At 39.9% G+C, this 15,283-nt stretch overlaps 2 protein-coding genes across 3 annotated transcripts; both read right to left on the reverse strand.

Moving 5' to 3' along the window:
* Positions 1–391: 391 nt before the first annotated feature.
* Positions 392–12,354, reverse strand: LOC115675021 (vacuolar protein sorting-associated protein 35B). 2 transcript variants are annotated; one of them, XM_030597610.2, is made up of 22 exons: positions 12,153–12,354; positions 11,931–12,027; positions 11,628–11,751; positions 10,316–10,501; positions 9,526–9,613; positions 9,281–9,337; positions 9,109–9,198; positions 8,862–8,984; positions 7,891–7,965; positions 7,756–7,815; positions 6,554–6,670; positions 6,132–6,371; positions 5,994–6,059; positions 5,680–5,769; positions 4,973–5,062; positions 3,172–3,261; positions 2,588–2,656; positions 1,887–1,967; positions 1,667–1,774; positions 1,476–1,579; positions 1,083–1,196; positions 392–991 (listed from the first exon to the last, which is right to left on the reverse strand). In XM_030597610.2, the coding sequence occupies exons 1-22, from the start codon at positions 12,246–12,248 to the stop codon at positions 781–783; spliced, it is 2,376 nt and encodes a 791-aa protein (XP_030453470.1). In that variant the 5' UTR covers positions 12,249–12,354; the 3' UTR covers positions 392–780. The 2 variants fall into 2 exon arrangements, with proteins under 2 accessions (XP_030453470.1, XP_030453469.1); XM_030597609.2 differs by having other exon boundaries at positions 9,281–9,343.
* Positions 12,355–12,655: 301 nt separating this feature from the next.
* Positions 12,656–15,109, reverse strand: LOC115675082 (uncharacterized). Its single transcript, XM_030597695.2, has 3 exons — positions 14,778–15,109; positions 13,319–13,646; positions 12,656–13,226 (listed from the first exon to the last, which is right to left on the reverse strand). Exons 1-3 carry the CDS (start codon positions 14,859–14,861, stop codon positions 12,739–12,741), a joined length of 900 nt encoding a protein of 299 aa, XP_030453555.1. The 5' UTR covers positions 14,862–15,109; the 3' UTR covers positions 12,656–12,738.
* Positions 15,110–15,283: the final 174 nt, after the last annotated feature.

Below are 15,283 nucleotides of genomic sequence, written 5' to 3' on the forward strand. Positions count from 1 at the left end.
ATCATGTAGGTACATTCTCCAATTAAAACAAAACACACGACACGAAATTGCAATATTTATCGAATCATAATATCAGTACACACAATATTTTAGGTATGCAACATAATATAAATTGCTAAGTAACATAAAAGTGAAAGTATAAGGCGAGAATGTGAATTCCCGTCTCTTGATTTGAGATTTGACGGGATTAATTACTAAAATATGCACAAGACTTAAAAGATGCATCAGAGGTCATGCTAGGATGGAAGATTTACCGAGGTGATTATCAAAAGCAAATTACTGGATAAAGCTTGCATTTGGATTCGACCTAGCGAGAGCTATGCCCACTTTCGTATTGCTTTCTCGATGGTGTAATTGGAGTAGTTAGTTTCCATTAATCTGCTCAATAACATGTAAGCAGTTATCACATTTTATGACCAGCCTTGGCCATGAATTTATTCCAGACTTGGCAAACAAAGGAAAAAAGAAGAAGAAGTCTTGCCTCACGGGGAGCGAAAAAGGTCAAAAAGAACAAAAGAATAGCTGTACAAGAGAGGCCTGTTTTCTTCATTCGCATTTGAATTGCAGTAAATCACCGATCGATCTATATACCAAATAACTTAATTTTGCCTGACCATCATAATCAACGTCGAAGCAACCCGAACCACCTCTTTTCTTGAAGAGTCCATGCCAAAACCTCTTCAAGCTTCCCTCTTCAGCAAGAACATGTGCCCGGGCCAAAAGAATGACATGCGCACCCGCTGGGTTTTGAATAAATATAACCTACGATTCACTCGGAGATCATACCTTAATCGGTTCGTACCTCTCACCCATCACGCCTCCCTTCTCTGTTTGATATTGGATGTACCGAACCGTGCTGGCAAAGAACGTATCTGAAGCCGGATCCTGCGTCGTGGAATCGCTTTGCATCTCATTCTTTATTAGCTCAACAAGGCTCTGAATTGCAGAACTTGTGACCTGTGGGTTGCCTTTCTCAAAAAAGTAGAGGTACCTGAAACACATATTCCCATCAACTGCACCGAGGAACAAAAAAGACTTCTTGGCATTAAGAAAGACGGGTAGTTTTGTAAAATCTCACTCACTTGTTCAGAATTTCCACGAACAGCGTGACTGGCCCAGTACTACCCCTTGTAACGCTGGCCATCTGTTGCGCTGCATTAGCTATTCTCAAAGCACGTTTTAGGCAAAGTAGAACCCTGCAGTTACAGAAAATATCCAAAATTTCATGCTCCTGCATACATTTGAAAAAAGGAGCACATTCCCCAAAAACTAACAAAGGCGAAATACAATGAAGAAAATTATACTCATCATCCAGGCAAAGGAATAACTTCCTTGAACCAAGAGCAAAAATGAATCCCCCAAAGGATAATATCGATACAAGTATTCTTTTTCATTTTTCCTATTGCAAAAACACGAACGAGTCCCCAACAAAAGCTGAAAATAGTGAAAAAGTAGATGTTATGGGAAGCAGGCACCTTTCCCCATCTTTAATGCCTTCCTGATCATCGACCCAGAAAAGGTGGGAACATGCATAAACTGCTCTGCACTGATCGGGCTTCTTCAGAAGCTTTGCAGAATACTGACAAACATGGGAGAAAAATTTAGGCTCTGTCCTTAATAATTTAATTAGAAAAAGAAGCAGAAAAATCTACAGGCATATTATTACCCCAGTGGCCTTGTGTGTTAAAGTATCTCTATTCTCAACACCAAATACAGACATCCGCTGGAGACTCCCAATAATTAAATGTATTGCTGTAACCTGGGCTTTGGAGTCCTTTAAAATATCGTTAAAGGAAATGGATTCAAAGCAACAAACTTAGTTCCTCATTTGTCAGTCAAAGACTCGAAATCTTGTAAAAAACACATCAACAGTATGAAGCAATTACCGCGACTTCTTCTTCATATAGTACGAAAGCCTGGGTAAAAAATTCATAAGCCACTGGTTCAAGATCACAATCGCCGGCAGCCTAGTATTCCACATGCAATGCCAAAAATGTTATGCAAACTGAGAGTTAAAATGGTTTGCTCACAGCATGGCCTTGGTTGCCACAGCTCACAATTGCTGATAGGAAATCATGAGTCTCCGAGTATCAGACAAATGTACAAAACCTATGCACATGAATCTGAAAGCCTGAGACTACGATTTTCCTAACTAAACAGAGAGCAAGGCAAGACTTATATGGAACTCATCTCAACACCATAACTTGGTCTCAAATTGGAGAAATGCTTATTTCTTTTAGAAACCAAAATTTAGGGTATCTCACAAAAGCGGTTATTTGATGTTGGCTCTATCTTGAATCAGGTCACTACCACTTTCAAACTCTTCAGTCAGATAATATTGACAAAAGTGATCCCAAAATAAGGTAATTTCAGAGGTATAATAAGTTTTCTTAAAAGTCATCAAAATCAGGGCCACTTGAATCTTTCTGAAAAATTTAATGTTTATGATGTTAAAAGCAAAAACAGCTTTTCAGTTCTGAGTGAAGGGAAAAAAAGAAATTCTTTCTTCTTCCTTAACAAGGAATTAAATCACACCATACCTCATTTGGTAAAAGAAGAATGGGAAAAGAAAAAGGTCATAGCATACCTCTGCACATTGCAGATATAACCTTAGTGCAAGTTCAGGAAATGGTACAGATGAAAGAGCCTCAATTATCTGAAAACAAAAGTAAAACAGATGATAGGTCAGATCTTAGCGAATAAGAAAAAACTTTGCAGAATAAAAAAATAACTGCAGGCAAGATAATGAAAATGGTGTTAAAAAATGGTTTCGGAAAAGACTTTGCACAACAATGTCCACTTTTGTGAGAAAGAAGAATGAGCTATCAGTGGATCGTTCTAATGGACAAGGTCGAAACCCCTATAAATCAAATGGAAGAAGCTGGGCAGGCTGACCAATCCATATACCGGGGCAAGCAAGAAGAGCAGAGTTGTGAAAAAATAGAACAGTGGGGGCATGGGCTCCTAGGATGCGAATTCATACTAAGCAAGAGGACCGGGTATGAGGTTGTTTGAGTTTTCTCATAAAGAATTTGTTGCCAGAAATCTATCAATCAATACTAGAATGTTAAAATTGCTGAAAAACTGAGAATGGAAAGATGACAAAGTCCATGTGTATAACAAGTTTACTTCACCTCAAAGAGTTGCAGTAATAAACATAAGGAACTACACCTGGTTCAGAAGCTGGAAAAGTTTTCTAGGAGTTGCAGGCAATTCTTCTCCCACAACTTCACCATCTTGACTTTGCAAACGTCTGACCAACTGTAGATTTCAACACAATGTCTGAGGCAGTTAATTTATAGTTTTCAAGATTAAACTACCCACTTGCAGGTGAAAATTGAAGATGGCTAACTACGCTGGATTTTTGACCAAAAAAAAAAAAACTACGCTGGATAAGTCTCTTTGGGTTATAACTAAATGTTACAAGTCCTAAAGATTTAGTTAGCAAAAATATTTTAAGCTTACATTCTTCAAATGGTGCAGTATTTATCCTTGTGTATGCTCCCCTCTCCAGAATCACAAAGTGAAATTACAAGCAAGCAGGTTTAAAAACCATATTCATATCTCTCCAGAGTACGGATATTTCTCAAAATCCAACTCAGGCTTACATGGATATAACAGGGGTAAAACACATATTACGTGTGTTAGAATAACTAAATATTAAACCATACTTTCATCTAACAGCTTAAGCTTTTAAAACAGTTGGTAGTGGTCCCACGAAAATCTCACATGGTATCAGAGCAAGAGGTCCTGAGTTCAAATCTTTCCAGGCCCCATTTGCCTCCCCAATTAAATATGTCCACGCTTACCGCTAGGCAAAAGACCAGACTAAGCATGAGGAGGAGTGTTAGAATAATTAAATATTAAACCATGTTTTCATCTAACAGCTTAAACTTTAGAACAGTTGGCAGTGGTTCCACAAAATTCTCACAATGTGAAATCCAAGCTGACAAAAAACTGTTGCCTTGACTCACTTCCAGTTCAGAATATTCAAAGTGATGCCGGAGTACAATCACAAAACTAAAGACATAATTGGATTTATTGTAGCAAACCGTCCGGCTGCTTGAGAATATTTAAGCAAAGAAAATCTAAGCTCATATTGTCTTAAGGGGGGTAGGGGACAAAAGGGGAAAAAGGAATTCTGACAAATGCAAAGAGTACATCATCAATAAAGTAACAACTCCAAGCAATCAGCTTTATCATGCTTTTGATTGTGACCCTTGTAGCAACCCCCTTTATGTGATAAAGTAATGGGAGCCACGTAAACGTTTTGCTTAAGCAGTTATGATGCATCTCCTTTTTTATTGGAATAGATAGTGCTGCCAAAAGTAAACTCTACCTCACAATTCCTGATATATTCATTACAAAATAGCTCTAATGGAAGCATAATGTGCAGTATTTATTTATGGCAACCATGAAACTTTTACCTATAGGATGCATTGTCTTCAGGTTGTTAAATCAGAGACCAAAACAAATTCAGATTCAAAAGTTGGTGCGGAAGCTAAGCAGATCTGTGATATCCGCATTCAGTTTGTTCGTTCATCTAAAACACAAATTATCTAGACTCTAATAAGTAAATTATGCTTTAGATCTAGTGATACCATTACCCAGTTGTTCCTCCATCAAATAAAGAATATCTGCACCTCTAAGTAATTTATGCACACCAAATATCTGTTGAAAGTGGAGATGGAAATCAGCAGTTAGTGAACCCAAAAGTGCCTAATATTAGCTACTTATTTTGGAGGAGCCTCCTTTTTGTATAAATATAAATGTCTAACTGACTGACAGGCAATCCAACAATTAAGTAAATGGTAAGGGGGCAAAAATAAAGAAAAATACTATACCAATTCTGAGATGATTCTATGTCTGCGAATTTTCATCCGATTCGGATCTCATTGTGTAGTTTTCAAGTGGATAATCAATTAAAAGTCTTCAACAGGTCAGTCTACAGTGGAGGAGAATAAAAGCATACCCTGAGAGCAGAAAAAACAAGAGGTGGAACTGTAAAAGGCAGGCGCTTTGGACCTCCACCCATTATGTGCTTTTGCACTGCACATATAATCTGCAAATGAACAATCATGGAATCAATTACCAACTGTTTTGTAGTCAAAGAAATATGAAGCAATAATAAAGCAGAGTACTGGTTACCTCATAAATAACATATGTGAAATCAATTAAATCACCCATTAATCAGGATCAGTTTTAATCTCTGCTCAAGTAGGGTGCAACTGTCAATAAGCCTTTTCCTATATAACAAGTTTCTCAAGATACACAGACCGCATTTCTCCCTATGATAAAGCTAACCATAACTCTGTAAAAAACTATCAAAAGGATTTCTTCATCAGTCAAAGAAATTTTTCAGTTGAAATGGTAGAGAAATTTTATTCCTGAACTGGAACTCTAACAGATATAAGGCAGTAATTCACAAACCGATATGAGACAATCTATCCCAGAGCCCAAGATGTACACATGTCATGTGATCAAACCTCTTTTTAAAATTTTCCCAGGTGATGTCATTTATCCTTAACAAACAAGACAGGTTTTCTCCTTTCCTGCCGAATCCCCATTCTCTCCATAAAAGCCCATACGCAGACAGCAATAACAGACAAGTCTTCTCTCAAAGTCATTATATTCATAAAGAATTAGCATAAAACATGCATCAGAGCATGATTTACTTACCTTTAGCATTTCTTCTGGGTCATCGTTAAATAGCATATGTATAAGCCGAGCAACAGAATTTTGCTCTTCGTTGAAGTCTTCCTCATCAAGCTACAGTCAATGTTTGATATAATAAAAGTGAGAAGGAAAGAGAAGAAAGTAAAGTAATGTTGAAAACACAAAGATATATGTCATATAACATTATTTAACAATACCTATTGACACGATGAGCAAAACTTAGTCAATTGCCATCTAATTGTTATAAAACACCCTATAGACCTCTACCAATCAAGTACAGGATTTGCAAATAAAGAAATGATAATATACTTCCGTACCTCATCCACAGCTATTCCCTCCACATCTTTAACAAGTCCTTCGATTAATTCAAACAACACCTCAACCTACAAAATCAAATTCGGAACTCAGTCACAAATTCATAATATGAAAATACAAAGTGAAAGGGTGATACAGACCTTATCAGCCTCCCTGATGCAGGTGTTATTCTTCATGATGCTTTGAATTATAACCATTGCCATTTGTTTGTTTGTCGAACTATCAAGGTATTCCATGACGCGCGGATAATTAGGAAGTGTCAAGGCTCTGACAACATCATTGTATTTCTCTATCGGAGCACTTAGGAGTGCAACAATTTGTTTAGTTGCTCTTCTGTCTTCAAGCTTTGGTTTGCCGGACAGCTTCTTAACACAGGCTCCCTGCACAACAGTTTTCACAGAAATGATAGATCATGCCCATATACACCTCTCTAAAATGATGGTGACACGAAGTATGATCTCAAGACACGATCCATTCTCACTGAAATCAGTCCAATACCATGGTATAGTGTTGGAAAAAACTAGAATGCTTGAACTGCAATAAGTATAAGAAGAGCATATACCAGAATTTGATCCACATAATCAAGCCGATCAGGGTGGACACGGAGAGTAAATGTGAGAAGAGAAACATACAAAGAAATGGCTCCAACAACTGGCATCTCAGCATGGGCATCTATAACCTGCCATCAGATTATAACTTATCAACCTGGATCCTACAAACTTTAAGGTCCAAAATTTTGCCATGGAGATATAAAATCATTGAAAGACATGCAAAAGACCTAGATTTGGTTCTCTCAAGGTATTTCCTATAAGCTTGCATTATATGGTTACTCAGACTATTAAAGTTGTAATCTAATGCTCTTGAGCAATATGAATTCTTCGTCTCCACATCTTTGTTCTGCTGTTTCAATGCAGTCTTGTCAAACTCAAACAAGTACATGCAATTAGCAGTTACATATTCGTAGAATACATCCTTACTAGCATGAATTCTTTCCTACAGTTACCTCATTTAAGTATAGAAAAATGCTTTAATGTAATAGCCTAAGCTTTCAAATCAATTGACTGTCGTCCCTTAAATTTTCATAGTATCAAAACAGGCCTTTGTTTCAATCTCTCTAGGCATTTGTTTGCCTCCCCATTTATCAATTTCCAAGCTTCAATCTTAGTCCCAAAATTTTTACATTTGAAAATCTAATCCCTCAATAATCATTTAGAATTAATTGATCCCTACTCCCAGACCTCATTTGTTAAGTAGATGCTGATCGTGTTTCTTCCAAGTGATGCATATAATGGGAGAAGTTCAAGAAATTTAAGTAAAATTTAACTGCATATCTTGGGTTTGGCAGTCCAACCAGGAAGCTGCCATCCAAAACACATGACTCAAATTCTCCTAAATGAGGATGAAGACCAACTATTGTCAAAATGAATATTTAAGAGATAGTTTGCAAAAGAAGGAGCATTTCAAAAACTTTAAAATTTTAGCTTCAGGGTCACAAGCATAGAGCTTGGGTGAATTTTTAAGGACCACTGGCACTATATCCCTGAATTTGTTTTTGTGATTAATTTTTCAGCTCCTCTCATGAAGTTTTAATTATCGTTTGAAATCCAGATCTACGTTTTCCATATCACCACCAAAATTTTGTCAAGAGTCTGCAGCTGGGTGTAAGCTCAGAACAGCTAAAAGAACTATCATGAATTGAATTTTGGGATCTTTACAAGAAATTGATGCCTGAATATCGTTCAGGACACAAACTTAGCTATTCACCTTCCAAATGGCACTGCTCAACTTAGCAAATGCCTCGACTTGCAGAAATTCTGGTAATACCTGACATTAACCGAAGAAAATGTCAATAAAGTCGGGGAAAGAAGATCTGCACAAGATTTTATTATGCTAACTTACATCTGGGCTTGAAGCAGCATAATTTGACAATCTTTCCATCAACTGAGACAGCAGTATCTTGATGTCGACAGTTGGCTGAGTACCAAAATCAATTCAGATGAATGAAAGAAAAAAAGTTCAAACTTCTACGGGATCTATCAGTTTATCTCTCTTAGAAGACTAGCAGCATTAAATATATCCTACTTATGGGTTCTTGAAGATGACAAATTCCTACTTATGAGAAGCTATACCACACAGCCCTGCATCATATCAGTTGGAAAAGAAAGGAAAGAAAAAAACTTGAAAGTATACTGCTCAGTGTAGGATGACTAGGGGAGATACCAAGTTTTTCTTTCTTTTAGAGAACAATTAAGTAAGCCATCTTTGTTCCAAAATCCACTTTTTTGTATCTTAAGATGAGCATGTAAAATTATATTTGCAGTTTGGCAGTGATAAAGAGTCAGTTTGAAAGGAATTTTTCTTGTATCTTAAAATGAGCATTAAAATTATACTGACAATTTGGCACCGATAAAGAGCCAGTTTAAAAGGAAGTATTTATACTCATCAGTGAATTCAAAGTTCTGGTAGAACATAGCCCCCAATTGCAAAGCTGGCAAGCTTCCCATCCAACTTGGCAATACTTTGATCTTCCCATGCAATAGTTGTTCTTACTGGCTAAAAGATCTGGATGTTCAGGCAAGTCTCATGGAAACTGTAATAATATGACTGCCACGATGACTTAATCAACCAGGAACTCAATGCTAGTCTCCCAACAGTTTAACTAATTTTTAAACACATAAGTAACCTTCATTAAAGTTTAATTTTGTGGAAAATGGAGTTAATACAGATGGATAAGGGACGAGGTTGTAGAAGCGGTGTCATCATAGCAGTAGCGGCAGTGATTGCAAAAAACTAAACAATTAAGTTGTTCTATTTATAGCATCACACATGATAATAAAAACAGTGAGGTAAGTATAAAAACAGCTACCCACCTGAAGCTGAGAGCAAGAACCCAATAATGCCTCAAGGGTCTGCAAATGGTATTCATCTGGGAAGACCTGGATCAGGCATTCCATCAGATAATACTGGGCAAGATCATCTTTACAGTTGACAACCTGTTCAAAGACAATTTTATCTTGATATTACCAAAGAGTATGATGCAAGTTTTGGAAGAAACAAAATTCAAAGTCAGTAACCAGAATGACAATAATAGCCGATGCCTATAATCGGTCATGGTACCTGCTCCAAGACCCCGGGAAGAACAGTTTCTTTGTATATTCCAAGATCCACACCCTCTATCTGACTAAGAACATGGAGGTTTTTCCCTACCTGGAATGATTAGTCACAGTTAATTCATGTGTCCTAATATAACAGAAATGAAACTTGGATGAAGATAATGTCAGATTATTACGAGATCACGAAGCTCACTCCTTTCTTTTTCCCGCTTCTCCCTAATCCGACCAGGACCCTGCGACTAGAATGTCAGATTGAATGCCTCAAACCAGGATCACCATAGACAATGAATGACAGACAAGCACCATAAAACCTACATGCCAAAAAAATTATAATTTCATGATGCACTAGTAGCATGTAATTGCAGATTCTATGGCACCGTGCATGTCGTTGAAGTATAGCATAAGGGTGAGCAAGATTCACCTGATGCTGCAAGCGGACCCAAAGCTTATTCATTTCAGTAAAATTTTGCAGCACAAATTCAACAGCATCCATAACAGTGTCGCCATCTCTGCAGGTTGACATAGAAGCCGATACATCAATGGGCCAACTGATCAAGACTATTAATTTGTAGCCAATCACCGATCACGTCCAATTCTTACTATATACCACATAAGAATGAACGGAGCAACCGACAGTAACCAGAGAAGATATAACAACAAAGTCAGACTAATAGAGCCACAACACTTCAGCGCTAGATGTACTCTATAATTTGGATCTATAAGAGGATTTAATTCTCAATAAACAACTTAATGTATGTAGAAGAAGTACTTATGAACTACAAGCTTGCCAAACATGGTATACAGAGAGAATGCATCAAATCTAACTACATTATCCTGGATAAAAAGAAGGAAGGAAGGAAGCAAAAGTTCAGCATCTTAATGAAATTCACCACAAGTACAAACTCAGACATGTTTCTTGTCTCTTTATACTTCCTTGAAGAGTCAATCTCTACCTTGAACAGAACCAACAAGGGACAAAAATAAGAAAGCCCTTTGAAATTCGAAGCATGAACATAAAATAGAGCGTCATTAACGTGTATTTTGTGGCATTTTTTTTAGCGAGCAAACACAAATTTATTTGCCTGTTAGAGTACGAGCGTCATCATTATTGTTGCCCTGTCTCACATCCAGATCTATATCCAGGAAGAGGAGGCTGGCCTTATTGAAGAACTTGAATGTGAAGTGGGAAAGGATAGAACGAGTACTCATACCCTTCATATTCAGAACCAATGTCTGGTAACTTATCTCTACTGACTTGAGATAGGTAACTTCTCAAAAACAGGCCCCGTATTGGATGCTGAACACCACGACACATCTCGACAAGATCTTTAAGGATATCCTTGGCAGGTGCTTCCTTGGACTTGATGTACACAGATCCCACAGTACATAGGAGATAGCTGGAATTCCGAGAGAAAAACTCAAAATGCACCCACAAGACATTGGCAGGGAAACAATTATGCGATCTAAGTGTGAGTGAAGGATACACATAATAAGATGAAGATAGTAATACAGCTACAGAAATGTTGTCAAGAAAAAAGATATGTTCACATGAAGTTAGAAACGAAGCGTCATAATACAGAAAAAGTTACTACAGATGTAACGAGTGTATTGGATGAGCCAACATCAACTCCTGGAATTAAGGGTCATTTCATCTGAGAATATTGATTGGCAGCAGTTGTGTGTGATTTAATTTATTCTTTTTTGGCAACAGTTATGTGTGATTGATTAACGTACATGTTATAAATAGGTTGATTTACGTACACGGTGTGAAACGAATCATACACACACATGGTTCTCTCATCCACGTGGTCATTGTGTGAAATAGGATGTCATTGCCACCTTCATAAAACATCCAGACTTTATTTGTTCAGGCTACCGACCCACCAAGTATTAGAGGTAGCGGCCTTTTGGTGGTGGGTCGCCCTTATGTATCACTATAAAATCCAAGTAGGATAATCCCACACTTTCGGCTGGTGCGCTGCTCAGATATCGTTTATAACGACTCAGCCCGATTCATGGGGGCCAAGCCCCCAAGGAGCACCAGAGGTGGTGGGTGGCCTTTTGGGGCGGGTCTCCCCTATATATCGGTTGATAATTGATCTCTCTATCAATTCGGGACTACTCCAGCCCATGCAAAGGACACTATGAGCTAATGCTTTTTCCTTCACACTTGACAATTTACAGTAATTGCCTGACTTTATCCATCATGACTACTCATAAAAAGGGTTTCTAGATAGATTGTAGGGGCGGAGAAGGTTAAACCACACACCACAAGCTACCATGCCATAACAGCTGAATTTGGTTTTGAAGATTGTGGATTTAACTAGTACAGTAGATATATCGAAAGGAGCACGTTATAGCAAAGCTGAGAAGACACAAAAAGTAAGGAAAAGTAGGACTCAGCCACAATCAAATTGTAAACAAATAAACAAAAGAAAGAATTCCCGCAAAAAAAAAAAAAAAGACCAAAAGAGAAGAGCGAGGCCATAATCAAAAAGATTTTCCAACATTCCCGTCACTTACAGTCGGGGCAATATGTTGCCAGCATGTTGCACGAGCTCATACAAATCGACTATGGAAACGCCATGTCTGCTTTCGTCCTTGAAGAACATCTCCAGCCTCCTCAGCTCATCGAAAGCTCTCATATCTAATGGTTCACCAAACCCAAAAAAACGGCTAAATCACCAACAATACGAAACGAACGAGCACACTCGGCCAATTGCCTTCAAGTTCAAAACTACCGAACCGTATCGAAAGAGAGCAACAGCATCACTACGCCAGTGACACCAGGGAGGGGGGAAAGAGAGACAGAGAGAGAGGACATACAGAGATCGTAATACTTGTGAGGAGAAAGATTCGAAGTCCGGAGCTCGGACAGCATCAGAGCCGAATACTTGAGAGCTTCTCTCAGATTGTTGGCGTCCTGAAACGAGAAAGAGGATCGGAATAAGAACCACCGCGGAATAATCCAAGAGAAGGCTTAAACGGAAACTCCGACGCGACGGCGACGGTGATCGGAGGGAGCTCGGAGGCGGCGAGGAGGAGCACCAGCGCGCGGTGCATGTAGAACGCATTCTGCTGGATGGCGGCGATCCCTTCGGCGAGCCACTTCTCCTCGTCCTCGGCGGCTCGTTCCAGCACCATTGACGGTTTCGAGAGATTCGACCCCCTCCGTATCCAAGGAAGAAGAGGAGGAAGAAGAAGAGAGAAACGTAGTTGGGAAGGAAGAACGAATTATGGCGAAAGCCGTATGCGATTGACGAATTAGTTAAAAGCCAATTTTTCTGCGTGCGAAATCATTTGCCACGTGGCGGGGGCCTACACGACGCGTCGATGTGACTTGGAGCTTGACAAGATCTTCCAACATGACAACCGTTTTTCAACAATTGACAGTTCCACTGTTCTTCCAATTGCATGCAAAGGCTTCGTGTAGCATACATGACCCACATCACTTCATATGAGCAGGGTCAAAGGAGATGACCCACAGAGACCATTCATTCCCTCTTTATCTTTGAATCAAGCAATGACATTTCCAAACTAGACAAGGCAAAGGAACAAAATTTCTCTTTCGTTTTGCTCAACTTATGTACGTTTGTGCCGGCTTTACAAAGTGATTTGAAAAGGGGAAAAAAAATCAAAAGGGAACAGTATAAGGCAGGGCATAAATCTCGGCCGCGGGCAAATAATGGGCTTGCGGCGGCCACGAAGATGGGATTACGACATCGTCCCCTGCTTTGGGTCGCTTTGGGCCTTTGCCCTCCGCCCGCTTCGTCTGGAAAAGCCAGTCTTCGTCGACAGGTTCATCGAGTCCGTGATCCAAAGGAAGGGGCACCCAATGATCCATCAGAGCTTCATATGCGGATTCTAGCTCTGACGATTCATTTCTGGACGATGAAGGGACGGTTTGAAATGCTGTATCCAATTGAGCAGAGGTTTCTGGCTTCGCCAATACAAGCTCCCTTGAATCAGCAGAAGGGGTATTGATTTGACAAGGCGCATGACTTGTCTCACGCAGGTACTTGGGGGGAAAATCTGCTCTTCCGGATGTAGTGCACTCGGGTTGTCCAACAAGTGGACTCTCGGGTGCTGCTGCTCGTTTCAGCCGGATTCTGAGAATGTTGCCTGTGGTGTCAAAAAAAGAAACGAAAAGATTAGTCATGTCCAACCACCAGCACCAATCAGCTCCAATGTTAATGCAAATGAGCAAAACTTACCTCGTCTTTCGATGGTAGAGGATGAGGCATCTTGTCTACTCTTGTTGCTGCTCTTGCTCCCATCAGATAGGTAACCAACTGGTTGCTCATGCTCTTCTGTAATTGAACTCTTCTCCGCCTGCTCAGAGGAGTCTTTACTTGCTGGAGGGGAGTCTGAATCAAAAACTTTTCTTTTCCTCACTCCTGCCGGTGGTTTCTCATGAGATGATCTCTTTACCTTACTATCATTAATGCCCAAGGGTTTCCAGTGGGTTTCTGTCTTCTCCTTTTCCCTCTTGTTTGGCTTACTTCTTTTTGTCTCAGCCGCCTTCTCCTTTTCCTTCTGGAGCTTTGAAGCACCAGAAGAACATTTAGCACAGAGACAGGAAACCAGGGGACCAGGGAACCAAGAAGCAAGCACGACCAAGCATTATCACAAAGCATTGGTCGCAACAAGACAAGTTTTCTAGTTCTTTCCACATGAAGGTCCAGACACATTCAGATCCGATCAACCCACTCACCCTCCCTCAACCAGCAGAAAAAACATGATAGGCAGAGGTAGAAAACGTTTTTTCTACCTGTTGCTAGTGAACATCTAAAAAGAGGATAGCATTGGCAGCTAATACGATAATTTTTCATATATTTCATCATCAAATCCAATTAATAATAAACCAAATTCAGAAATCCATAGAAGGATGCGAAACAAGTAAAAATAAACAGATAAAACCAGAGTGTGCTCGCCAATCTCAGGAAATAACTGCGTAACCAGAAACAGCTGTTTTAACAGCATCATTTCAAAACTACATCGCCATTGAAAACAATCCATATACCCAGTTTACTGTTAATCATTGTAAACTTGTCATTGTAGCAGGATTGATAATTCTATGCGCAGTTTGACCTCTCACAAAACGATTTTAATTTAAATCATTGAAATTAACCCAACACAAAAGAGAGGATAGGTGCATCTAGCACTTCAGTCAGCGTAATTCGTATTTTAGATTGAACTACTTGTGCACCAAATACCAAGCAAAGGCAACCGGGCAGGTACTTCAATCTTCACCAAAAGAAATAAATCGGCACTTAGGCCGCATTTGCTATTGCTATGTCCTATACCGATGGGAATCGATGTTATGGAGCGCAAATCTGAAAACAATGCCTCACAAAACACAGAAGATGGACAGAGTTCGTTACTTTCACTTGCATACTCCATAGCTCTTGCCTCATCATATACAAAACAGAGCAACCACTATTCCAAGATCCAGAAAATACGTGGACAGTCAACGTCTACCCCTACACGCAATACAACCTTCTACCTGGGGTTCACTCAACCTCAAGACCCAGCAAATGTACAACAGATCGCTAAAACAGACCCCCCGTCAATCACGGGGCCCGAAGAATCCAAGGCCCCTCAGGCATCATCGATACATCAATCAATCAAAGACCCAAGTCGCGAGAGAAAAACCGAAATTTCTCAACCAACCTTAAGAGACCCCATCAAAGTCTCCCTCAGCGTCCCCCTCTTCACGCATCCCTCGCGAGGCGCATAAGGAAAGCAACGAGACATCGTGCCCCCCAAAATCCGCCCTTTCGCTTCGGCCCCTTTTCACCCACGAGAGATCACGGGGAGCGCGCGCGGATGGATCGAAAACCCGAGTCAATCCCAACTCGAGGTGAGGCTGGAGAGAAGCAGAGCGCAAATCCGGCCACAGAAGCGCGAGCGCGAGAGCGAGAGAGAGACGGAGGAGAACTACGGAGGAGAACGCGGGAGACGTAGAAACCCTAGCCCCAAACCTTTCGATTTCTTTCTATGCTGCCGTAGCTGCAGGCAGGTTTGTATTTATAGAGAAACTTGCCGACTTAATGAAGCGCGTTCTGTGATATTCCGATAATGCCCTTTCCAGTTCCGTCTCCGCTTAGGCCCACAAAGAAAAAACCCGAGCGCGGCCGGGTCGGTCCTTGTATTGGGCCTAATGGTCTCCTACTCGG

The sequence above is a fragment of the Syzygium oleosum genome, unplaced genomic scaffold (genome assembly GCF_021117445.2).
Source record: "Syzygium oleosum isolate NSW1041296 unplaced genomic scaffold, Sole_v2.1 Sole_v2.13, whole genome shotgun sequence".
Lineage (NCBI taxonomy): Eukaryota > Viridiplantae > Streptophyta > Magnoliopsida > Myrtales > Myrtaceae > Syzygium > Syzygium oleosum.